The sequence below is a fragment of the Dryobates pubescens genome, chromosome 2 (assembly GCF_014839835.1).
Source record: "Dryobates pubescens isolate bDryPub1 chromosome 2, bDryPub1.pri, whole genome shotgun sequence".
NCBI classification, from domain to species: domain Eukaryota; kingdom Metazoa; phylum Chordata; class Aves; order Piciformes; family Picidae; genus Dryobates; species Dryobates pubescens.
In genome coordinates this window covers 42485921-42513583 of record NC_071613.1, presented here as the reverse complement: position 1 = coordinate 42513583, position 27663 = coordinate 42485921, and the positions used below count along the sequence as shown (strand labels likewise).

The following is a 27663-nucleotide window of genomic DNA, read 5'->3' as shown; positions in this document are numbered from 1 at the left end:
TCTAGAACTAAACAGTCAAACTTTCAGGAGAAAAACTGCAATGTTACCATGATGTTTTTTCATTTAGAAAGATGAAAAAAAATTGGCTATTTTTTAGATAATTACTCCTTCCCCCAATCCACAGTTGTTTTCCTTGTTTACATGTGTAGAAAGTGTAACACCATCATTTTGTGGGGAGGGTAATGATGTTACAGAGTACTCATACAGACCACAGGTTAAAAACACTCATCCAAACAGCAAGCTGAGTTTGTTGTATGTGCTTTCATTTTAAAACAAAAACAGAACACTATTAAACAGCAGGGAGTAACTTTCCTTCTCTCTCAATGCTACATGTATGCACAAGTTTGTCCTTGAATTCTGGTATTTGGCCTATGAAGCAAAGATGAATAAAGCCTCCGATACCCCAAACGCTAGACTTTAAAAACAAACTCTATAAACTCTGATTGTATCAAAAACATGATTCTGCCTCAAAGCCATATAACAAAGCTCAGTGAGGGGAACTTATTGTAAACTCTGGAGATTAATCAACTTTATCAGGAAAGCAAGTGCAGTACATATAGCCCCAGTCTCACCTTCAGATTTTACCTCCAGTTCCCTTTGGAGTTACAAAGTTTAAGAGGGCATTTGTTGTATTTGCCTAGTAGATCTATTCCCACAGACTAGTTTGGAGGGAGAAGAGACAGAGGGACAAGGGGGGGGGAAAAACAGAAAAATTTTTATTAGAATATTACACACCCCCCCCAATTAAGGCTTGATATTTCAAAGAAAACCCAGAATCTTTAGTAAGCCTTAGAAACAAAATGCTTTGTGAAGTACTGCACAGTCCCAAGGAACAATAAGTATTCTTTCTGGCATGCAAATCAGTGCTCAGCAAGCAGAACAAACTTACACTTGCAATGCAAACGGGTTTAATGCCATAGAAATCGTAAAGCCACCATCCTCATGAGAAATTGGGTGTTCTGTTGCACACTCAAATGTTTAGGCAAGAATTAACATGAGCATTTGCATGCAAAAGGAAAATTTTAATTTAGAACGAGGTCTCCTCCTGCATGAAAGAATCATACGGCAGAACAATGAGAACAGAAGAATCTAGTTAGTGTGGTTTTCTACGTGTAATTCAGGTAGCAGATTAATAGCAGCTCCTTCTTGTATGCTTGTCTGAGCATGCTGACAGCCCCTCTCCATGGTAGAGCATCTAACTCTTAAAGCCACAAGGTGGAGCCAACAGTTCTCAGGAAGAGGAGCCTGTACCATCCCAGAAATTCTCGGAGCATTTAGCACAAAGAACTACACCAGTTAAGCGTTGTGGTTGAGGCAGCAGAACACAAGCAAGCACAGAGGCCCAGCCAAGCCATGTACATGCAATTTTCTCCAGTTTCATCCTGCTACAACTTATGAAAGACCTGTTCTTCACAAGCATTACAAATTCTTGAAGTAAACAGTACCAGTTTGGCTTTGGGTACAGCTATGTAATACTGCTGTGTTCAAAACCCTCTCTTGCCCCCTGCACGTTTTTCATGCTACCTTTTCTCTGCTGTAGGTTGGTGTATTTTTGTTGTTGTTTGTTTAGGTGGTTTTGTTTGTTTTTAAATTACTTCACTAGAAAACAAAGCTACATAAACCACCATGGCATTCTGAAACACAGGGCAAACACTACGCAAACAAGTTGTTACAATCCTTGTTCAGAAGTCACCAGCTAGGGGATGCTCTGGTTCCAGCCTGTACAGCCGTGGCAGCAGAAGCTGCACCTGGAGTTTCCCCTAAACCTCAGTTTTATACCACTCCAAATTAAATGGCACAACAGTGTACTGAGTCTGTCCTGAACCATCCTGCTTCACAGGCACCTTGGTTTCTCTGCTGCAGTTTGTTCATTTCAAACCAATGTAGAGAAGAGTCTGTCAGAAGACTGAAGACCAGTATTTCCTGACAATGTTGCTTATTTTGTCATCTGAGCCACAACAACTGAAGAAAGCATCTCTATCACTTACCCAGCTGATATAAGCTCCCCGAGCCAATTAGGTTGTGGAAAACTAACCGCAAACAAATCAAACTACTGTACCAGTTCAGTTCTGAAGCATATGCAGACCACTTGCAGAAAACTGATGATGAGGCCTTAGTCACCTCCTCCTCCCCTCCACAGTAATATAATCATGTTAGATATTTGATACAAAGGTTAGTTCCAGACACTGAAATTCAGTGGTTGCCTTCAAGGATTAGACATGCAAAAATCAGTAACAAACAAATATTAAGCCTGTTTTTCTTTTTATTATCAATAGTAATACAAATCACTTGTATTAGCATGATAATGAAAAGTGACCAGTTTATAGACATTAAAATTGTGTGCAAGTTAGAGACAAAGCTCTGAAGCTATGCAAGAGAAAAATTTTACATTGTATAGCATACATAGTTTAGAGGCTGTTTCATTATATCTTACAATCACTTCCTCTACACTAAACCTCTTTCTTGGTGTTTGAGATAACACCTTCCCCTCCCAAGAGGAACACCTGCCATTCCATGAAGTGTGGAGATTACAGTGAAAAAATCATAGCTTTTGTTCTTCTTCCCTCCTTCTCTTAACTATAAAGTCAACAGGAGGTGAACATAGCAACATATGCTTATAGCAATTGAAGAAAGCTTCTGCCTACTCAAGCTCTGAGTTGAATTGATAAACAGTATCTTCTTTTGAGCAGTAATTGGTAGGCCTCTCAGCCCTAAGCAGTGGGTCAGCGCTTTGTAAAGTGTTAAAAAAAGATCTTGGTGAGCACATAGTTAGATGCATTCCCCACCCCACCCCGCCCCTTACATTCCAGATTGTATCTTTATGTCTTAGGCCCAGAGTATTCTTAAGCATTGTATTAGTCTGATGAGATTCAACTGGAACTTCAGATGGCTGTTAACATCTTACAGAAGTTTAATGCCCAGTAAATGTATGCATACATCTCTCTTCATGAAGGCAAGTGTTCACTTAGAAATTGCAGTAAAGGTGCATTAGAGTATATACAGAACACATATGGCACAAGTCACTTGAGATGTGCTTCATGTTGCATCTGTGCACTCATCTGGAGAGATAAACAGGAGTCAAGTCTGCCTTTGGACTCCTGGAGTTTAACCTGCTTTTTTTGTATAACTTAGCCCTGTTATAAAGGGGGCTTTTCTCATAGGTGTTTGCTCAAACCAGAAGGAAGGCTGGAATACACACCCACAGCTAAGCCACATATGGAAGATTGCATATAGCAGTAAACAGCTCCCTGACTTTAAGCCATTACACAAGAATAATATTTGAATGCTTAAGTGCAAGTGCATAGTCAAGTCTTGCATGACCTCCAGCTTCAAATATCCAGTTACTTGCCTGCAGCCATGCTCTGCAAAGATTTAAGAACACATTATTCTGACTGAAGTCTTAGTCCTTAATTACATAACACACAATGGCTGCTAGAGTATATCTGCTTCAATTGAGTCTTCAGCTGCCTCAGCTACACAGCAGGGCTAGTATATGCCACTATACACACCACCACCCTCTTGCCAAAGACATCCTCACCCATGTAGCTGATTTGCAAGTAGTCCAAAGCAAGGATTTTTCTGCACCATTTTGTATTTACTCTAGTCAACCCATCTAACATTCACGTCCACTGCTGTCCAGGGAAGCATACCCAGATGTCTTTGAAGAACCCTCAAATCATATTGCTACCATCTGAAGGGCATGTTTTCAGGCACTTCCACTATATGAGGTGGAGGCAACAGGATTCCAGTCCACCAGAGTTTTATTGCCTTCCTGGTACAAATTGGAATGCTTGTTGCCCACTGTTATGAAGTAGCCATGTTTTCAGCTGTGACTAGAACATTAAACTGAAGTTTGTCACAAGTACAGAAGGGGAATAGTAAAAAGCTGCTTCCAAGTAAGTCTGCCTCAGCAGTGGAGTTCTATCAGTTAAAAAAACCTGAGTGAGGACAGCACATGGACTGTGAGAATACCAGTAATAGACTCACTATTCTGAGTAGAAATTCATCTGTTCTATCAAATACTGTCAGGTACTTTAAGGAGATCAAAGATCAAGACATGCAAGTCTCAAGCTAATACAGTTGAGCTGCTCATTGTGAGCGTCCTTGAGTTCATTATTCATATCGCAAGGAAAGCTTATTCAGTTTTAAGACACATTTTACAATCCACCTCAGAGCAGCTTGACCTAGTTAAGCCTGTAATGTGAATTCAACTGTTGTTTATCCTTCAGGTTAATTTAGGACTCTGCCTTTAAGTCTCAACTAAACTCCGACCTAAGTGAGGTGCCTTCCTCCAGAAACAAACATTCATTTGCTGTATACACAATATGCACTCAAAAATCAGCTTTATCCATGGAAGTTCAAGGGGAAACTTTGTTAAAAGGGTCACAGCTCCAAGTGTCCCATTAGGTGCTTAGGTCAAGGGACAAATTCCACCAGGCAGAAGGCTACAAGCCTTCACTTCAAAACTGTGTTGTCAAGTTGGCTTTGCAATACTAATTACTCACCCTGTTCAGAGAAGTATTTCCAGAATTGCTTAAAAATATTTTTCTGTGCATACAAGAGATTAACAAAGAAGGAATTTAACTTGACAAGAACAAAGATTACAGCACCTTTTATTTAGTACAGCTTCCCCAGTCCAATTAGTTGCCTGACAAGTTGAACTACTTATGGAAGACAATGAGTTTGTGATAAGCCCCTGTGAAACCTCAGGCCAACAGAGGTTCTGATATCCAACACATCTTACTTTTTTCTAGAGACCAGAGGTGGAATGCACCAGGATAATCTAGTACATGTTAAATGTGGGTTATTTTCTTTCAGCCTCAAATTACAATACTAAGTACTGAACAGTATTCACTACACCACCTCAAGAAGAAACACTATTTGTTAATTTAGTGCCATGGTTGTTTCACTGAACAGCCACATGACACACCCCTTTTCACCAAGTAAGTTTTGTTCTTAAGCATCCAGTCAAGCAAGGTACAGTCACTACTTGAAGTCTCTCTACTCCTTCAAAATGGAAGATAGCCATCATTTATGGAGAGCCTCCACAATCAGAAGAGACAGTTACCTTCCGAAACAGTGGCAGAATTGGGTTTTGGCAACTGCACTCAAACTGCATCACAAAGCTCAGTTCAGTCAGCTGATAAGAGGACCTGCTAAATACTGACTTTCCCATTTCTAGGCTGGTTTCTGTTGACCAGTACGTGACCCCCATTGCATAACTGAGTAAAACTGAACACACATCCCCATGTGCTAGGTTGCTTGCATTGGAAATAGTGCACATAAAATTAACAGTAACAGATGTGACAACTGCTTAACTTGTTTGACACCATAGAACTCACTAGCCAGCTAACTGTTGAGAGGTAGCAGGTATGCCTCACCTATTCCAAGTCATGATTGTGTGGTGTGACCCATCCTTTCTCAAAGTTTTCATCTTCACCAAGACAAGAGACAGATGCAGATACTCCTGCTTTCCAACATGATCACAAGTGTTCTAATATAAACAAAATCGATGGAGTCAACATTTTGATTTTCACTACTCCAGTACCAGGGAGGGATGATAGATGCAGTGAGTGTGACTTAGTCTAGGCACAATATATGGAAGAAATCAGCACTTTCAAGGGATGGCAGCAAAATACTCCTTCTGAAGAAAAAGTTTAGTCATTTTCTCACTCCATACCACTAATTTAAGGATGAGAAGACAAACTAGTGGGGAATGCATCTAGCCAGTATTTAAGTATCAATTTTTGCATTGACTAAAGAAAGTCTGAATTGAGTCCACAGGCTTGATTCACGAATACTGTATTGACTAAACAGAACATGGAAGAAAGTTTGTTCTGAGTTGACTCTTAAGTGTCAGTTGCTAATTCTTACATGGAGTATGGGAAGGAAACCAGCAGATTTCAGAGTAAGAAGTATCAGTGACAACTAACAGAAGATGGAGACTCAAGTAATTCACCAGATGTCATCTAGCTTTTCTGAAGTTTGCAACATCAAGGAGGGCAGCAACAGTAGGGGAGAAAAAAGTTTGAACCTGAACAGCTGTGCTTATTAAGGCTAGTAGAGGTTCAAGAGAAACATCTGAGTGTATTAAGAAGTTAATATAAAAGCATCTTGTATGACCAAGCAAAAGAACTGTAGTTCTGAAAGTGTTTCTAGTTTTGAAAGACACTGGGAAGACGGAGCCCATTTCCATTTAAGTAGGCATAGGTTTTGTTGGATACCAGAAATGGTTTCAAAGTTCTTTTCACATTTTGAAGGTGTGATATGCAAAGCAAAAGATAAAGGGAGTCAATACAGACTTCCTTTCATGAATCCAGCCCTATATCCTTAGTGGTATCTTATCCATGCCACCTGTAGATCAGTATTTACAGTTCCCAAGCATCACAGTAAGCAACATCTTTCTTTAAAGCTTTTCTTGTTCTTGCCACTTTTCTTGCCATTCTTGTCTTTGTTTTCTGACATTTTCTTTGCTCTGATTTCTCTCATTAAATCAAAGAATACCTAGGAGGGAAGAAAAAGAATGATTAAACAAGACCTGCCACCAGAAAGCAGACAACTACTGCATTCAGCAGCAAATAAAAACATAGCACCACACTGTACCTGATTCAGCAGAAGCAAGGCTAGACATTTGATTCCAGTGACAAACTCAACGTCAGAATTATGTAGAATGTCAAGCAGGGACAAGGAGCAGCACAATCATACCTGGCTATCAAATCACTTGATAGCCCTGTCTTAAGAGGTTTTTGAGTATCAGTCTTTCACAAAAGTAGCACTCAAAGTTCATGAGAACATTCTCTGCCTAGCAAACATTTCCAGGCAAAGTCAGAAAAAGTCATTACTCGGATGTTTTCTTACCCCCTGTACATCTGACGCCTAGGTGCACGCCACTTAAGATGCAGCACCTATTTTACCGTAGAGTTTTTATAGGAAATACTATTTTTAGGATCTCAAAAGAAGAACTTAATGTCACACTACAGAGTTAGTTTGGTTTTTTTTTACACAAGTCTAATATTTGGAAATAAGGCCATACTATTGATCAGAAATTGAATAGCTTCATGTACAATCATCATGGTAGCAAAGAACATACACAAGAGTGCTTATATAGAGAATAATCAATATGGCATGAGACAGCTAGAGAAGACCTATGCAAAAAAGAGTCTGGAACACCATGCTAGTACACTGCAAATAACTACACTATTGCTACCCCCCTAACTGACCAGAAATCTAGTGTCAGTGTAAAACAAGCTAGGCATTTGCTAGTCACAGGAGTTGCTGATAGGCAAAAGGAAGTCTTAATGTTTTACTACACAGAACTTATGCATCTGACAGTGACTTACTAGAAACATTCTACAAGTCAGAATTGTTCTTTGCCACATTTAAGTTATGCCTTGTCATTCATAACAAAAAGTTCTCCATTCAAGCATTTCATATACATAGTTGTAACCAATGAGACAAAGAGCTCCTACTAGGCAGCATATGCACCAACAGCATTTCTCTACTAGCTAACTACATAAGAATAGTGATATGTCTACAACTTAAGGGTACAGCTAGCTGAAAATGTCCTCTGTTCAAACAGAAAAAACAGTTTAGAATTTCTGACCTTTAAACAAATGCAGATTACAAAGAGATCTTTCAAAGCAGCTTCATATTGAAGTTAAAATGTACCCTCTTCAAGAGACCCTCACTCCACACAAATGATGGGAAAGCTCAAAACCAATTTTTCCCTCAGCCATAGTCATAACTAATCTCTCTTCCAGCATTAACTCATCACCACCACTGGTCGCTCAAGACGACAGCAGCAGAAGCATGCTGAGAATGACTGTCCTCAACCAGCCTGGACAAGTCAAAATAAGACAGAGTTTTTGCTCACAAATCAAAACAGTCTTGGCAGAAAACAAGAATGCAATCTTTAACATCAGCCACATCATATGCAGCTTTGTAGAGAAGGGGGAACAATTTGTAAGTGTCTACAGCTTACTATTTATTGCTGTTATAACGATAGGACACAGCCTGTTAACAAAACAACATACTCCACAGAATTCTTAAACCCATACATCCAATAATATTGGCTCAGGTATAAACAGTTAAAACAAGGCAGCCGCATCAGCTAGTACTAGGTCTCTGGCTCCTTTAAGACATGTATTTGCTTAAGGATACACATTCCAGTAAATGAACTCATTTATTATAATCTAGACTTTCAGAAGCCAAACTGTCGCTTTGCTTTCATCACAGCAGGAGTCACTCAGTTGAGGCAGCAGGAACAATTTAACTGAGAGTATGTTGTTTGCCTTACCTTATCTACGTTTGCTCTGGTCTTGGCAGAAGTTTCTACATACTGTACACCCCACTCTTCTGCCTTACTTCTAGCTTCTTCTACAGGCACTTGCCTGCGCTCTTCCAAGTCAGATTTGTTTCCCACTACCAGTAAAGGTATTTTATCCTCTTCAGCCTTCACACGCAGGATCTGTTCCCTAATGCATCAGGTATTTGGGAAAGAAGATTAAAAAAATAAATGTAAATAAAAAAATTACATGTCAGTAGCCCACCCTTACCAAGAGTGGATCAAGTGGCACTGTTGTAAACTCTAGTAATGTGCAGACATTTCCCAACAGTTCAATACCCACTTAAAACTATACCAAGTTTAATGTAATAGTGCTATGGACTTGAACAAATAAAAATCTCACACCTCCATGATGACAGTTTTATCATTTAGTAACCAGGGTCTAATAAGAGCTCCATAGCAGAAAATCAATTCACATCTGAATAAGAATACAAGTGCCACATTTATCATAGAATCATAAAATGGTTTGGAAGGGACCTTAAAGGTCATCTAGTTTCACCTTAGCATTCAGTCACCATCTTCAATTTCCAGTCAACATCACATCTCAATATTAGTCTGGGCAAGACCAAGGCTTTGCCAAGGCAATAGGTTGGGAACCATATTAAGTAGCTGCCAGACATCATTCTTAATGGCTACCTAAACTTTACACAGAGGGAACTTACTAAATAATGCTGAACTAAAATGATAGCCACCTTGCTCTTTCATAAATTCCAATAAAATATTTGAACCATCAACATTAACCTAGCTATATTCTGTCATTCTAAAATGACCTCTCAGTCTCCAGAAAAGGAGACAGAATGATGCTACATATTGGTCTCAACATTCATGCTATTACTGGAGTAAAACACAAGCTGAAACCTGTGTTTCTGTCCACTATGGTGCCAGAAGAACCAGACCAGTCTACAGTTGTTTAGAATGCTTCATATTGCTATGAGTAAGAGCCAAACTAGGCATGAGCATGATGCTACACTGTCTCATCCCACTGAAAAAACCAAAGAGTGGTAACACTGGAGACAATCTGCTATTGCATTGAACTGTACCTTGACACATTTTTGTATCAGAGGCAACAAAAGCAAAAACTGGCTGCATAACATCAACAGGAGAATTAAGATTTAAAGATAAGTCCAGAGTTCAGTGTTTAAGTCTCTCATAGCTTAAGAGTCCTGGAAATCAGAGGATCAATAATAGCAATCTGCAGATTAATCTCTGATGCTGGGACTCATACTACCTACTCCCCCTTCCTTGGGAAAATTTTTCTAAGGATCTGGTTTTTGGATGTCAGCCTAACTAATATTCCACTTCACTTTTTCACTACTTCTGCACCATTGAAAAGTAGAGGATTCTCCAACACTATCCTTTCAGGTCCTTCTTCCTCATCTTGAGGGCTAGCATTGCTTTTTCATTGTTTTGCTCTGGATCCTTGAGCCGACACAGTTAATTAGTTACAGAAGTCTGACAAAATCCCACAGACCTCCAAGATAAACACTCCTACTCCTTTTCATCCAAAGCCTTAATCCTTATGTGCTTAAGTGAAATATAAAGTTAAACCCAAGTAAAAACCCAAGCTGGGTATGGTATTTGACTTTGTCCCCCATAGTGTACTATGAATAGTCTGAATACTCAGTTTTGCAGTCCTACAACAGTTCAATCATCTCCTTTCAGTGCTTCAGTTAGAACAAGTGAGCAGAACAGCTCTGCTTATGTGCCCCATGACTGTCAGTCTTCTGAAGTCAAGCAAAGTCACAGAAGTATTATGTAACAAAGGAACAGTGTTTTTATAGCTAAGACTACATAGTCTCCTACTACTGTTGGAATAGTATAATACATTATGAATCTGTACCAGTCTTAGGGTGCAAGGTTTGCCATAACTATAAGAAAAATCCTAGAAATAGGTGTCTACCTTAGCACCAGCACTCACAGTACCAATTAGTATCCGTTGATGTTGTACCACCAAAGCAAAGAGACTGATGCCACATGAGCCACTCTGGTGAAAAGCTTTCATTCTAGCAAACGTAAGGAACTACTAACACTTTCCCTATTCTTAGGCAAGTTTTTGCTTCAAGTTGTGCATCTGTCCCAGGTAATATCTGGATTACCTTCTACAGCTGTTCTCCAGCAACAGCTATTATCAAATTAGAGTTGGAACACTTGCCCTGAAGAACCTGGCTACATGAATTATGAGACCAGAACAATAGTTTAAACTTCATGTTTCTTTTACACCACACAAGCAGTTTCTGTGCTCAGTCTGGTGCTGATTTTTACACTAGAACTGCTAATCCCAAGAACAAAAATGGAAGCATTTACTACTACTGTGTGTCTTTCTAGGAATACGTCTGCCTACAATAGTGCTTCTTGGCTGCCAACCCTTGTTTGGCATCAATCCATACCTGAGAGTGGAGGCTAATCCTTCCTTTCCTTAGAGCACCTGCTTCTAGCAGTAAGCAATACAGTGTCTGAAATGTGGCCAAAAGGCAGACTTAATTCCAGAAATACTGCTCTAAGATAATTAAACTTCACATCCATAAAGACTGAAAATTGGCTTGAATATGCATGTTTCAGGAGTCCAAGAATCTGTTACTGGCCTGAAGCTGCTGCTGGCATTATGTACTCACAAGTTGCAGGCATGAAGACAACTAGTGCCAGAGGCTGGATACTGAGGTTTAAGTCACCAGTTACTTAGAGCAATACAGTTGGGTTGCCACTTTTATTGATCAAATAGTAACAAAGGATAAAGAGCTGTAGCTTTTAAGAGTTGTCAAAGCAACACTGAAACCAGATATTTCTCTCTGCTTGGAAGAGAGACTACTTACCGAAACTCTGCTGTTGCTGTGAAGGATTCATGCTCTGTTATTGAGAATACTAGAAGAAAGCCTTCCCCACTGCGGAAATAGTTATCTCTGATGGCTGCATAATCCTCCTGTCCTGCTGTGTCCAGAATGTCTATTTGAACTTCTTCACCATCCAGAACTACTTTCTTTCTGTAGCTGTCAGCCTTGGTAGGTTCATAGTCTTCTACAAACTGAATATAAGGAAGGGATTAGTGTTTAGAATTACTGTCAAACCATCCCTGTACTTGCCCATATCCATTCTCTCTCATTTCAGTGAGATTTCAAATCCCCAAAATCTTCTCATAATTCAGTTAGCTACTAAGTTCCAAGACTTTTGTTAGTTCTACTATAAAAAGAAAATTATGTAAGCACTTAAATACACCACAGAGCCAGTCTCCTAGTCAAGATAAATTGTCTTGTTACACATAATGCTTCAATTTCAGCACAGTTTAAGAGACAAAGACACACAATAAGGTACCAGCAATCTGGTAGCTTTTTTCTAGAAGTGGGAGATCTAGATAAGCATTCAAGTGTACCTACACCTGAAGTTTCAACATGTTTATATGATAGCATCCAGGTGCTGAACATCAGAACCTGTTCCATAATTACCTACTGATAGTCCATTCAACACTGACCTGAACCACAAAACCACTACCAGTTGTGCTAAGAGCACACATTCAACAGAACCCTTATCTTTTTTTGCTACTTACACTTAGTTCCCCTCCCCCACTAAAATAGTTTAGTAAGCTGTATCTACTGGTGCTTTAAAGAAGCTACTTACCTCATCATACATAAACTGAAGAGTGAGTGCAGACTTGCCCACACCTCCACTGCCAACCATAATTACTTTATGGAGGGCCAAGGAACTCTGGTTTTTGCTCTTGCTGGCAGCCATGGTCCTGTTGCCACAGACAAAATGCCAGGCAACCAATTAAATCTGCAAACAAGAAACAGTCAGTATCCATGACAGTGATGACATCATGGTAGCACACAGGTAAAGCACCCCATTAGTGCTGAAAGACCAGATTAAAACTCCACACAGCCAGCCTGAAGAATGGGCCATTTCAATGCACTGGCAAGCAAACCATGTCACTGTTGTCTAAAGTATAAGTAGCAAGGAGGTATTAGAACAAACACCTTCTATTTGTGACAACAGGCCCATTAATAAAAGTGCCAAAGCTTTAGCTAGCAGCTGCTAGCTGAACAAGCTGTTCTTATTTATAAACCCATCCTACATGACTACTATCTAGAGCAGTTTCCAAAGAAAAGAAAAAACCTACACTCAAAACCCCCATGAAATTAAGGTTTTCATTATTCTTGTTATAAGGCTTTACACATTAAAACATTTCTTTAATGTCAATACAGCAAAGTTTGAACCTGGAAGTAACACTATAGCTTAGATCTGCTTATAGGCAGAAAGATCACTTTTGATCTCCTCTCCACACAGGCTAAGAAAAAGGAAGATACACACAGTAAGTGCTGGCAAGAACAAATAGTAAAAGCTTCTAAAAGAAAGTCTTATGACAGGTCATGAGGCTCTTATACTATTTCTGCCTTTTGATGCTGCAAATGTAATTTGATTTTTGGAAAAATGGTAAAAATCTTAAGTTTCTATTCTTCTCCTGAAGTTACAAAGCCATGAAAGAGTAAGTTTCAATAAACAAATAGTAGTTAACAAGCCTTTGTATCTTATGCAGAGTTAAGTGTCAAAGACATCTTTAAAATACAACAGTTATTTTTGAGTAACTGGATACAGTAGTTGTAACAAACAAGCATCAGCTGCCACACCCCAATAAGCTCAGAGCAGCAGCTTTAAGAACATCATACTGGGGGGGCATCCTCTTTAACATCTTCATTGATGATCTGGATGAGGGGGTTGAGTCAGTCATCAGCAAGTTTGCAGATGACACCAAGTTAGGAGCAGATGTTGGTCAGTTAGAGAGTAGAAAGGCCCTGCAGAGGGACCTCGACCGACTGGACAGAGTCTAATGGCATGGCATTTAACAAATCCAAGTGCCGGGTGCTGCACTTTGGCCACAGCAACCCCATGCAGAGCTACAGGCTGGGGTCAGAGTGGCTGGAGAGCTCCCAGAGAGGGACCTGGGGGTACTGATTGACAGCCACCTAAACATGAGCCAGCAGTGTGCCCAAAAGGGCCAATGGCATCCTGGCCTGCATTAGGAATAGTGTGGCCAGCAGGAGCAGGGAGGTCATCGTGCCCCTGTACTCTGCATTGGTTAGGCCACACCTTGAGTACTGTGTCCAGTTCTGGGCCCCTCAGTTTAAGGAGGGCATCAAGACACTTGAACGTGTCCAGAGAAGGGCAACAAGGCTAGGGAGAGGCCTTGAGCACAAGCCCTGTAAGGAGAGGCTGAGGGAGCTGGGATTGTTTAGCCTGGAGAAGAGGAGGCTCAGGGGTGACCTCATTGACCTCTACAACTACCTGAAAGGTGGTTGTAGCCAAGAAGGGGTTGGTCTCTTCTCCCACGCAACCAGCACCAGAACAAGAAGACACAGTCTCAAGCTGCACCAGGGGAAGTTTAGACTCAAAATGAGGAGAAAGTTCTTCACTGAGCGAGTCGTTCGTCATTGGAATGGGCTGCCCAGGGTGGTGGTGGAGTCCCTGTCCCTGGAGGTGTTTAGGAGGAGACTGGACCTGGTGCTTGGTGCAATGGTCTAGTCATGAAGTCTGTGGAGACAGGGTGGACTCGATGATCCTTGGGGTCTCTTCCAACCTTGGTTATACTGTGACACTGATTTAAATCCTTCCTGTCCATCCTACCTCAACACTGACTGGTACAACTGCAAGGTCAGCTTTACAGCATTACCTGATATGTAACCGAAGTATATTAAATAAATGCTGTCCAATAGCATACAAATTTACAGTTTGACTGCATCTAAAGTTAGCCCAGCTCTTAATGGCAAAGGTAGCTGATGTTCCTTACAGTTACAAGTGCCACTTGAATCTTTTAGAGTATCAACACTACACCGATTTTCTGAATGCAGGAGTCTGTTCACAACACAACCCTGTATTGTATGTTTACCAGTGAAGTCCCAAAAGCTTCACACAAAGCATCTCTTTAGTGGCAACAGAGGGAGCATCATCCCCTCCAACACCAGAATAGCCAGGTGGTACAGAGCAATGCAATGTGGAAGTAGTGTGGTACAGGACTGACACAGGCAATATCAGTGCAGAAGTACCACTGCTTACAGAACTGCCTAATAGCTCCTCACTGGTTCAGAAAGGGTCATGGTGAGACCTTGATAGAAATGCTGTAATAAAACATTGAAGCCAACTGTTTTGTTCACTGGCATTTCTACCTCTGCATCCCAAGAACAGTTTACACCCCATGGTTCAAGGATCACATCTAACAATACCTTGAGGTTAAAAAACATATTCTAAAAAAAAAAAAAGTAACACAAGTGGCTCTCTTCAATCATCTGAGTAGGCAAGGATGATTTTTCATCTCATTCTGCAGATTAAGCACCCTTGAGGCAGTTAAGACACTGACAGTAAGTTATCTGTTCCTTACAGAAAATGAAGTCTTGGGAAATCCAACCACGTATCAAAAAAAGCAGCAGTGTCTAGGAAAACCTGTGATGACTGCAGCTGTTTTAAAAACATTATTAAATTCCCTTCAGTTTAAGGGAAAATTCAGGCTGAGTCTTAATATATCTGCCAAAGAGTCGACTCTGAAGAAGCATTGAGAAAAGTCAAATCCTGAGTTAAAGTATTCCCTGCTCTCCCATATTGCTCTTTACTTGGTGGAAAGTAAACTGTACCCAAACAAGATTTACCCACCTCTGACACAGAAACAGTGCAGTCAAGCTGTTTAATTTCAATCCATCATTTTACCCTCAGGTTTAACACAAAGTTGAACTTTTGGTAAGCACACAAGCTATAAGAAACACCCCCAATCTCATGAAGATTTGGGGGAGTTCTTCTGGCTATAGTTCATCCTGCTTTGAAATAAAGTGTTATACTAAGCCCAGGTCAGAGCATGAACTTTTTCAGGCAGTCTTAAAGATTAAAGAAATTACAAGCAATTACCTGCTTCATCTGCTTTAAAAGATAAGGATTAAGCCATTGACTTGGTAACTCTGGACTCGTTTTATAAGAGGTTACACAAACCCATACACACAATAGCTTTCTGGTGCTAGCAAAAAGATGTTCTTCAGACCAAGAAATGAAGGTTATACTGCCACGTGAAGTCCAGCAAGATCTACAAATCAAACCACCATAGTTACTAAAAAGCTGATTTTATTTAGACTTCTGAAGTTCTGTACTTGGCCACAGGGCTATTCAAACCATTCCACCCTCAATGAAATCTAACCCTAAACTTACCAACTATTTCAGCCTTTCCTTATGTGTTTAGATCATAACTTCATCAGGTTAACTAAGGCCTCCTGCTGTAAAGAAAGCTGAACAATGCAACTGGTCTCAGCTGTTCCCTTAAAAAGAAAAAAAAAGCCTTGAATTGCTTAGTTAAGGAAAAACAAAAAAAAACCCCAACCACAGCTTTATAAACTCAAACAGCAAACTAATGTTCCTCCACCCTGTCCTCAGCCTAAACAGTTAAGCTGTTCAGAACAATGTTAATAAGGATTGGTTTATCTAATACCAAGACTCAGAGACTAGTACTGAATAACTAGGAGTATTTCAAGCCAGAGTGTACTTTAACATCACTTTTGACTTCACCTGCATTAAGACTCCATAGCTGTACAGTCACTTTAGAGGGAAAAAAAGCATTTCTCACTTCACAGTAAAGGAAATAATTTTGTTACAACCCACACAAATACATGGAAGGGAAAAAAAAAAAAATACAACCATAAATATGAGAAACTTCAGTAAGTCTAGCTGTTTTCCAGTAACTATTGTTAGTATAATAAAAATCTAGACCATTCATGATGTTTTATTTATAATTGCTTCTAGTTCCTCCAACTCAGTTTGGAATTTAAAACTGAAATCAAGCCCCAGGCTCAAAATTACTGAGATCAGTCCTTGTTCTGTTGCTGTGCAGCTGATATATTTGGACATGTCTTTTCATTGCTATCCTGCCACTGAAAGCAGCAATTCTTTGGCTTTTAAAATAAGATTCTAGAAATCCTTAGCCCAACAGCTAACAGAGGAGCTTTGTTAAACCTTTCAGATACCTACTTCTACAAGGAAAATTCAAGTATTCAAAGGCTTAAATATGTCATCAAAAGCAAGCACTAAAAGTACAGGATTTTGCAACAGCATTTTAGTGATTCTCCTTTATCAGAATATTAATTAGAGGTTTTAAGGTGTTTGGTTCTATGATATACCCATGAGAATGCAGTCACTGAAATTCCCTGGATCACAAAGCTAATTAACTATCTCACTGAGCTATGAACTGTAAGAGCTCCTCAGCTGTTCTGAGGTTATCCAGAAAATACTTAAGTACTGAAATTCCATTAGCTTTCAATGGACTGTAAACACTCCAACTGCTGTTTCAACTATAAAAAAAGCCAGTTCATTTGAGATTAAGTGGCATATTTAATACTACTGAAATTTTTAGAATATTCAGGCTAAAAATAAAAATGTTAATTTATCTTCTCTCAATACTGGTTTCCAAGCTAAAAAGAGCTTGTGATGCATTTGCCAGAAACTCCCTTTAGAGATATCCTTGTACCCTTCCTCAACATACTGCTGGGCATTTCTACCATCTCAGTTGTGGTTACAGATTTTTTAGGGGGGCCATGCTTAATCAGATCAAGGAATTCAGCATGAGAGGTCTGGCAGAGCAGGCTGGGGCAGTAGTTTTTACAGCCCCCGTATTATCATCCAATACTGCTATCACCATCCTCTTTCCCTTTCTTCTGGCTGTTCAAGCCCCCTCTCCTCTAGGAGAGACATTCAAGGTGGCTGACTGGGTCTGCCAGTCACAACATGCCTCAGTGTAAGTGCTCATGTGAGGGAAGGAAAAAATTTGTACAACTGTTGCCAAAGAAGGTAGAACTATAGCAACCAGAATGTTACCAACATTGCTGCAGAAATGGAGGAATTCCGTGACCCTGTTCACACTATGCTCCTTAGACAAATGTGTTGGTGCAGCCAACACCCAAGCCTGATATTCATTCTTGTAATATGGCATTTTCTCTCTGTGCAGGATCCATTAGTAGACTTGCAGTTACAAAGACAATGACACCAAGCAGAAAACTGTAAAAGGGTTTGGAAAACTTAACAGAAGAGGATAGCAGGAATTAAGGACAAGGAACTACCTCAGTCAATATGCATTAAGAGCATACTCTTTCACACACTGAATTGTAGAAAGAAGTGCAACACCCATATGTCTAAATTCACAGCAAAAACTATACAATGAATACATTTACTTGATACACTGAAAGTTACAAGCTCACATTGAAACTAGTGTAGTTATTAGTTAATTATAATCTCACCCAAAAAACAGAACTGTATGTACATTTCAAGTTAATGGTGTTAAATGCACAGCAGCTATACACACACTGCTAGTTAAGGGACACCAGAAGCAAGCCCAAGACAAGCAAGTTTGCACTGTTGCAGCAGTTGAAGGTTAAACCAAAACTTAAATCCAGACCACTGTTATTTCCCCAGCCTTGTAGGAGATGGGCAAGGATAAGCATAGACTGTGGGGCAGTTTTAATTCAGGAACTGTGTTTCATCAAATTAATCTGTGACTGGAGTGCTAGCTTCAAGAAGCGAGAGTCCCTTAGACTTGATTCATCTGGAATACATTATGCAGTATTTTAAATTTACTTGTGATCAGAGGTCCTCCCTGCAAGCCTGCACGAGGAAGCAAGCATTGGGACACAGGAATCACACTATCAATAGACACCCAGCCACTAGATGCCCACCAGTTAAGATTAAGAATACCCACAAATGATCTTAAGTCTTAATACCATATCTTACTTTTGAGTATTCCACACACTTGCATGCAAAGTCATCTTCAGTTCTCCACTTATTAAACAGTTGTAATCCAAGATCAAATGATCTTACTATAAAAAGACTTCCAATGTTTTTCTGACATATGCAGTTAATGTAGACTAAGATCATGATGAACAGGAGACTCCCAGATGCATTGATGCTTTAATCAATCATTACCCTAGCAACCTACAAAGTCTAGCAATACTTCTTTCCAACAACCTCACCTTTTACAGCTGCTTTCAGATCTGGGTCACCAGAATAGTGATCTATTTTAACTATGAAATTTCTGTATATATTCAGCACATTCCTCCCCTCCCTGTCCTTGATAAGCACAACTCAACTTTGTCTATGAGTTTTCAGAGATGTGTTATTACAGCCAAGAAAACTAATGCGACAGCAGTAAGCATTTACTTCCCCGATAAGGCTCTATGCCCTCTCATCTTTCAGCAGAGGACCATTCTGGACTATTCAACAGAAATAAATGGACAATATTTTACATGTTAGCAGTAATTTCAAGGTAATTACCTTGCTTAGAATAATCTTGATGCCCAAGAAAAACTGGAACTAAATCCTATCCAAGTCTTCAGCAAAGCTGCATATTTGAATACAGCCTTCAAAGACTTAGGCTGACCAGATGAAGTCCTTCCTGTGACTAAGTATCAGAAGAGTAGCAGTTTAAAGCAAGCTTTTAAACTGAAGTTATACCTTATACTGAACTGAAACACAGGCAAACGCATTGATGTCTCTGTTCTTATGGGACCTAAATATCTGGAGGGTTTTGGTGTTCTGGTTTGCCCTTAAAGAGTGGAAAAAATAGTCAACTTGTTTCTGATCAGTAGCTATGTGATGAAGAGAGATTGCCCTTAACTAGTACTTTTAAAGCACTGCAGCACCAAAAAAAAAACCAAAAAACCAAAACCCACCACACCAAAAACCCCACACTTATGTCCATGTTTGACTAAATAAGGTTACAAGGGTCATGACATGAAGTTAGTACTGTTAACAGCCAGAAAAGAGATTAGCACCACATGTAGGCAATCCAACACCACCAGTGTTGGATGATAGGTTTGACACGATAATCTCAAAGGTCTCTTCCAACCTGGTTTATTCTATTCTGCAATAGTGCTTAAAGTCTTTCAAACCATCTTAGAGATTGAATACAAGCACTAAAATGAAAGCTTTATTTCTACTGCTTCATTTTTGTCTTGGGGCATCTTTACACAGATATGTAAAAAAATACCTATTTCACTGCAATTATTCTATTTTTGTCACACAGACAGGGTGTTTAGGCAGGTAAGTATTTCCACTTCCCAGCCCAATAAAGCAGTGCCTGTTTTCCCCTTAGTCTTAATAAATACAAAGACTGTTCAATCAGAGGGAGGAATCATGGCAGGCAACTTTAAAGAGGCTATTATAATAAAAGAGGACAGAGTCACATAAAAGCCTTTCCAATGTATTACCAAGCTAAGACTATGATACAATACCAAGCTGATTTGCATTTAAAAGAAAACACATAGCTTATCTCAAAATTGAGCCCAGTAGGTGGAAGTGCAGCTACTTGATTGTGCAGTAATGCATTTGCACAACTGTTAGTCACCTATGTAAGTGGTTCTAAGTGGGCAGATAATGCTGTCATCTGTTCAAACTAAATTCACATATACTGAGTGAATACAAAGCAGTGGGAAGATCTGCAAGAACTGAAGTTAATGCTTGTCCTTACTGTTTTGTCTACTTCATCACTTTGTCCACTGTTTATCTACTTTATGCCTCTAGGATATGAGTCATGAAAATAGATTAGAGAGTGCTGTACCCCTAACAATCATTAGGTGAATCATGTCTATCCAGACTTCCTCATGGAGGAAGGAGATAAACTGGCAGTTTCCCCTACAGGATTCCTTATAGATCCTAATAGGAATCAGAAAAAACAGGAGACAACATAATTATGGGAAACTGCCAATACTCTAGCATGCATCAACTTTCCAGGGAAGGTATCAAAAATCTGTGTTAAAAGGCAACTCCAATATTGCTTAGCTTGTGCCATGATGCTACAACTTAGAAAATGCAGCTCCTGACTACACAAAGACACCTAACATGATCTGGTGCTGCTGTGCTTCCAGGAGAAGCTTGAATTTCTATCCTGGATGCAGCATCAGTTCCAGTGACACTGACAAATAGCAGTAAGACAGACAGATCTGGAGATACCCCTACTGATAAGTACCCAAGCAGTTTGATCCCCACAATATTGCCAGTGAGAACAATCATCTTTAGAGTACTAAGAAGGAACATGCACTCCTTGTGGATTAAGTGGCTACCACATTTGGAAATCTTTGTGAAACCATTTAAAGCACTGTTTACAGAATACTCTACCTATTACAGCTGGATTACTCTATTCAGTTTTGCACTTTGACCCATACTAAAATGAAAGTGTCCTTTTTAAGCCCACGGAAGTTATGTGGCAAACAGTCTTGTTTAGTGAATTTTTTTACCTGTTCTGGTCTTTAAAGGCTTTTAACATTTTCTACAGATTATGTGCACCTTTTATATTAGAAACATAGTAGAACTGCAGTTTTACACCTGTCCCCTTGGATGCAAATAGCAGCCTTGCTTTACTGTGTGCAACCTGCCAACTTCACCAGATTACTTCTCCTGTCACACAGGTATCCATCCCATGCAAACAGTGAAGAAGCAGATAAACACAAAACATGCCGCCTGCCTTCCCTAACTGGTAGCATCACTTCTCTTTCACTAGAAGAGACAGAAGCTGCATCAGACTCACACCCCCTGCAATGGGGGCATATAGCATCAACCTAAAGTGAAGTTTCTCCTGAGAGGTGAGGTGTCCCTTAGGGAAAGTCCTTGTCCATCACAGCTCCCCTAAACTCCATCATAACAGGTTGAATACAGGTAGCCACAGGTCAGTGCAATGCAGTTAAATTCCTCACTGTTTCACAGATAGCACTACAGAAGCTATATATAATCTATATAGAGTTTTATGGGGGGAAAAAAAAAAAGAAGAAACCACCATCCCACTTTCCATATCACCCAGTACAGAGCAACTAGCAGATAGCACCAAGCAGAATATACTTGATTTCAAGAAGACAGTATTACATGAAGTCATATGACACTAGAATAGAATTAACCAGGTTGGAAAAGACCTTTGAGATCATTGAGTCCAACCTATCACCCAACACTATCTAATCAACTAAACCATAGCACCAAGCACCCCATCCACTCTCTTCCTAAACACCTCCAGTGATGGTGACTCCACCACCTCCCTGGGCAGCCCATTCCAATGGCCAATCACTCTGTGAAGAACTTCTCCTAACATCCAGCCTAAACCTCCCCTGGCGCAGCTTGAGACTGTGCCATTACAGCTAAAAACACTTCTGTAAGGAGATACCAAGCCAGACCTCTCTAAGTACATTCAAGAAGCCTTCAAGCCTAGTATTAATGCACAGAAGACATGCTGTAGATAAACTATAAAAGGGAAGGATCTACCACATTATGTTTTCTTACTAGGGTAAGACCAGAGATCTTCTGCAAACACAAAGACTGAGTTAATACAATTAATCAGCACTACTGCACTGAGAGTTTGTCACCGTGATGGTCACTCTCTAGTTGCTTAACTACTTAGGGTTAATTATGACACCATTTCTCACACTAGTCAATTAGGATCATACCAGAAAAAAAAAAATGACACTTTGGCAACAGAGTTGTAAACCAGCCTTAGTCCCATTGACTTGTAAAGCATATTTCAACTATGATTTTTTTCCAGGTGGTTAATCTAACACAATTTTAAATCAGATTATCTGGGAGATTAAATACAAAAGATAAGTCAAATCTCAGCTTGTGCAGCACCTCAAGTGGCGTGCTAGATTTCAAAACAACACAAGATTCAAATCTAATATCAGTACAAGGTTGCAACATGGTTTCAATTATTAATTCAGTGGATAACCTGCAGCTGTATAACCCACAAGGAAATTTGCCACTAACATCAACCCAGCAGAGTCTAACACCAATTCAGCCAATAGCCATACTACAGAGTTGCAGAAATTGTCATCTCTCATGAAGCATTACCAAGCCGTTTCCCCCTCTCATCCCTCCAACCTTTGAGCTAGCCCATTCATCTCACAAATACAGCATAAGATGGTGCAGATAGACATGCCATGAGCTGCTACCACTGCTTCCCCAGAAGATGGATCTCACTAGATAAAACCAGTCTTCACTTTCCCCAGTGTACCAAATACTTGGGATAAGTTAGAAGTCTGAATGCTGTTTAGTTCAGCTTAGGTAGTACCTGCAGAAGTAGGTGTCTCTACCCATACCACTACATTCCTTGTTCCTAAACTGAAGTCAGTGCCTTATGGTCGCATCTCTGGGGGAAAAGTAAGCCACATCATTGTGCTCATATTTGATGAAGGTAGGCATGTAGTAACCCCCTACTCTGAGTTTAGTCTTAAGCCCCAGGGCACTGGAGAATCATCTCCCCACAGCCTCTGAAAATATTTCCACTATTTCAAGCACTTAACTGAAGGGTCAGATTTATACTATAAATCACTAAACTCCCTCAGTCAGGCACACCACACAAGTGTCAAGCACTGAACCTTTTCCCCATCTTTCAATCAATTGCTACTTGGTGTGATCCAAATGCAAAGTGAGTACTCTGGATAATCACTAGTTAACCGTAACTCAGCTACTGTGTTGTCACCTTTAAGCAGATTTTTTCAGTTCTCCCAATCATGAATAGTGAACACCACAGCAAGGTATTTAGCACATACAAGAAGCTACCTTTCTGCTGGACTAAAACCAGATGTTTTCCATAACAAAAGGCATGCAGTTTTCCAGCCTACTGTATTCAGAAACTATATATTAAAGCCAAAAGCAGTATTGTTATTTTTAACTAGAAACTGGATCGTTACACCCATATAGGAGTCACATGCAGTTTCACTACCCCTACTGCAAGGGTAAAGTTAATAAAACTATAAAGCTGTGGAGAGTTTCCCTTATGAGACATATTATTCTTGGTCTCCTTCACAAAGAACACTCCACCTATCACTGTAAAAGCATCTACAACTAAACATGCTCTCCAACCACAGAGCCTACAGAGTGCTATAGAAGGATATGACACAATACAACATGCTTGTTGATAACTCTGGGTGTCAGTTTACTCAGAACCACCTGACTTCAAGCACAGTAGTGAGGACACATTTAATCCAGGATACTTCCCTTTATGATCTAGCAAGTGACAAGTCACAGAAAAATACAGAACCAATGCAGAATATAAACTTCACATTTATCTTCCTGCCCTTTGAGACACTCCCTCTCTCCACAGAGCACGCTACCAGAACAGAAAGCTACTATTCTGATGCACATCCAGCTTATCTCGTAACTCTCATGCCTTCCCTGGGAAATGAGTGCGGTAAGGTGCTTCTGTATACCAACGCATGGAGGACAGGGAACAAACAGGAGACATGGGTGGCATGAGTAGCTGCAGGGGTGTTAGCATCTTCAGGATCAGTGACGAGTTGGGATAGCTCTCATGGTTAGTGCTACAGTGGATGGCTACAGGCTCTTTAGGACAAATAGGCCAGGAAGGGAAGGCAAAAGCATTTGCCCTTCCCATGAGAAATGCAGGAGTGCATGGAAGCTCTACCTAAGGATGGAAGGGTGTATGAGACAGTCTATGTGTCAAGATTACCACAGTCAGCAGAAGAGCTGGAGTAAGTCTCAGAAGCGTCTTCCAGCCTCATCAACAATTCAAACCTGTGCCCCAGCAAGACAGTTACTACAAATCCTACTTGTGGGGAGCCTTTTAAGTGGAATGCCTATTTGATAACTTGCCTAAGTAGTAGCAGCAAAGCTAAAATATTTGCATTACTAACCACTTAATTGGAAACCTTAACTAATATTTATTTACAAGAGTGTAGTAGGACACATGGTCACCAGACAACAGGTATTAGAAGGCAGTTTTTTTATACTTAAGGAAAGAGTTGGACAAGATTACTGCTTGATCCTTGTTTCACAAAGTAGATGAAGATGTGCAGTATCACCACTAGTCAGCCTACTTATGTCTAATAACTTCAGCACCAGTTCCAAGTATCCATTCCTGTCATTTTCTTAAATTGCTTGGATAACCTATTTTACAGTATGGTAGATAAAAGCAGAAGGCTGCCATAAAAGTCAGGGAGATTTCTTGGTGACTACACTAATGAGAATTCCTTACCTACTCAAAACTGGATCTCACAGTAAGCCAAGAACGCTACATACAGAGGAGCACCATCATGGGGAACTGCAGAAGCAGTTTAGCTGAAAAGGCTGTATCAGAGATCACTGCATTAGAATTAGTTCATTCTACTCCAGGAGCGGCTTCCCCAATTAGCAAAACCACCTCTCTGCTGGAAAGCTGAGGCAACTGGAATGCAGCTTGAGTTAAAAACATTTTAACCTGTTAAATGTGTACATTAGAGGGGTGCCCAAGACAGTGCCCTGCTGGGCAGACTAGTATTAACCATATAAACTAACTTCTTTAAAGAAAAAAAAAACCAACACCACAACAAACCCACACACCAACACTGTGGTTAGTGTTCTGCAACCCTGAGTCCAGAGTTCAGGTAGCTCCTACAATTAAACTTTTAAAGATGTATTGTCATGTTTTAAGACTATTACAGAGTATGGCACCGTAAGATTATACTTCTCTGTAATAGATGGGATTTTTTTTTGTTTTGTTAAACTTGTGACTTAAGCCACTAGCTTGCAACAAAAAAAGTCATCAATATTAAATCCAAGTAGAAAACATCTTTACAGTGTCCATCTACATGAACAAAATCACACCCAAAGTTGAAACTAAGTCTGGACCACCAGTAATCCATTGAGGAATGATCTTTTCCACGACAGGTAAAGATATATACAGAAAAAGATAGAAAACACATAAATCACACACCTGCCCAACTCAACATGTTTTTGTCTTTCCAGTTCTCTGCTTACTGGTAAGTTCTACCACATTCCAAGTTTAAGAACATATTAAAAACTCCAGTTTCACTGAACTTTTGGTAGCTTGAAATATTTCACACTAATCACATCAAGTGACAGCAACACTAATTCACAAAGTAACAGCTCACTGGATTACGGCTTTAGCAAGTCCTTATAATCCCATGACTGACTGTCTAGCTTTTGATCCTGCAAAGATTCCTAGTCAAGACTGCATTCCCATTAAGTCTCAGATTCTTGTAATTAACTATTATTTTCACATTTCTCAGCCACTTCAGCAAGCATTAGGAAGGTTGTAGGCTCAAGGTTCACACAAAACAGTTGAAAGTGACTGTTCTGAGCAACCACTTTGTCATTGTAAAGATTTAAGTCATTACTTACGCAGCAGCCTAAATACCATTCTCATATTACATGACTCATTTTGACAGGTCTTGAAAACCAAATTTGCACATCTCAGGCACAAGAGAAAGCAGATACGCTAATGTCACTATTAAAGCAGTATTTGGAAGAACATGAAGAGAAAACACGAGTTATATAGACTCATTTTGCTTTAGTGACAACTTGATATTTCTGGGGCAAGCATGGATGAAAATTGCTTAGCTCTGTTTAATGGGCTAAAAGGAGCTACCAACAAAATGATTGCTCTTTGGCAGCTATTAGTAAGTACTTTATAATTATCTGCTCTAGAGCCTCCTATAAAGAGGCAGATATCAACCATATCACTGAACCAAAGCTGCAAAAGTGATTATAGCCACTAGGAGAGTGAAATAGCCAAGCTTGTTTGCTGACCTTGCTGCTCCCCACAATAGCAGGTAACAAGCAATGGAACCTTATCACCATTGTTCAATGGTGGTGCAGAATAGTTACCATATGTCTGACACATGGGGGTGAAAGGAGGATGAAGAGAGAAAACCTGAAAAAATGGGCCTTATCAGCAGGACAGTACTTCCAAGTCAAGACAGAAAGAACTTGAGAATGTATTTGTTATCTAACCTGGATGATAGTTAGGATTAGCACCTTTCATAAGTCAATCATGCAAAAGTGACCTGAAGTTTGGCATTTGTGCAAAAAGCTGCAAGCACCCATGTCATCTACTACTGTGGCCTCCCCAGCCACTGCCTTTCACTCAAGCCCCCAGAGACTACTACTCTTATCCTGAGTTGTTTGCTCCAGGCACAAGACACCTACTGCCCTCAGGCACTGTTTGCTTGCATTGATACTACTATGCACTTGCATTCCCATTAGTGCTTACCTCCTGCACAGCTGTCAGGAGAAACAGGCTCCTTTGGTGCTTCTGCTAAGAAAGGTCACTAATTCAGATTAACTCACTGTGTAATAGAAAGCAGTTCCCTTAGTCACATGCATTTTGAATGTAGTTAGTAAGGAAAAAAAATTATAAAATAATCAAGTCAAGTTTCAAGTGCAAGTATCCACTGCATGGAAAGTGAACAGAGTTTACAAAGCAAAAGGATGAGAATAAACTATGAACCAGATTCCCAAATCATGATGTTATGGCTTGTTCTGCTACATCACTTGGCCATTTCTGCTCTATTCACAGGGCAGTTCTGTTGCTTGTGAAGGCTGGACCTTAACACTTCCCCACATTTTACCCAGAATTTGATCAAATAACTGTTGGTGCCTATTGGATTAAATTGCAGCTGAAACCAAACCAAAAAATCCAAACCAACCAACTAAAAACAATTAAAACCCGAAAGAGGCATTAGGTCACAGAATCCATACATCAGCCATGGTTTCAGTGTACACATACAAGCTGCTAAGGCATTGTTCCATCATTACTGCCTTGATTTGATCAAAATGTTGCCACTGCTCTTCTATCCAGATATCTAGTACCACTGCACTAACAATTAGAGACAAGTTTGAGAGTTTTAAAGGGTGACTGAAAAAGGGTATTGTCTGATCAAATTAAGCTTTCAGGTAAGAGTTTTTGTACAGCAGTCCAGCTAAATCTTTAAATTAGACATTCCTCTGCAGTACATACATAACACCAGTGAAAATAGGTCAACTTCACTTTTCTCTGGGCACACAAAATCAAGCTGGCCTAGTCTAAGAGGTGTGCAATTTAATCCTAAAAATTTGCTACAGGAAACTGATTTACAGGAGTAGTCTGAAAGCTTCTCTATTCCTTAAATGAAATATTTAATTCAGGAATCAAATGCAAAAAGCTTTCACCATGGTAAATTGCTATCATCTGATAAGCAATACTCTAAGTTAAATATACAGTGACCGGAAATTATTAAAGCAGTAGATAAAACTTTGAACAAGTTCACTCTAAGTGAATAAGCTGTAAAGATGCTATTGCCAAGTAAGATAGAGCTGTTGGTATTAAATTCTCCACAATAACATTATTTTCAACCTTTGACCAAATCCCTTGCAATAAACACAAGTGTGTTTCCCAGTTATTTGTTCATTCACTCAGCTTTGATAATTTCAGTCAGAGGGGGGCAGCGTTTAAGACATCTAAAAAAAAACCAACAGCTTTTCCTGAAAATCACGGCTCTGAGGATGCCCTTGAACCGACAGGCACTTCCCTCCCCTCACAAGAGAAACAAGGATCTCAA

General features: G+C 39.9%; 1 protein-coding gene across 3 annotated transcripts in view; it reads right to left on the bottom strand.

The window, feature by feature from the left end:
• Nucleotides 1–2229: 2229 nt before the first annotated feature.
• RALB (RAS like proto-oncogene B) overlaps nucleotides 2230–27663 on the bottom strand; it is a 48704-nt gene continuing 23270 nt past the window's right edge. For all 3 annotated transcript variants that reach the window (XM_054176164.1, XM_054176169.1, XM_054176157.1), the window contains exons 2-5: nucleotides 11954–12109; nucleotides 11155–11363; nucleotides 8297–8474; nucleotides 2230–6504 (exon numbers count right to left, since the gene is read on the bottom strand). In XM_054176164.1, coding sequence (XP_054032139.1) covers nucleotides 6385–6504; nucleotides 8297–8474; nucleotides 11155–11363; nucleotides 11954–12067 — 621 coding nt within the window. In that variant the 5' untranslated portion in view covers nucleotides 12068–12109 and the 3' untranslated portion in view covers nucleotides 2230–6384. The remainder of the gene's footprint in view (nucleotides 6505–8296; nucleotides 8475–11154; nucleotides 11364–11953; nucleotides 12110–27663) is intronic.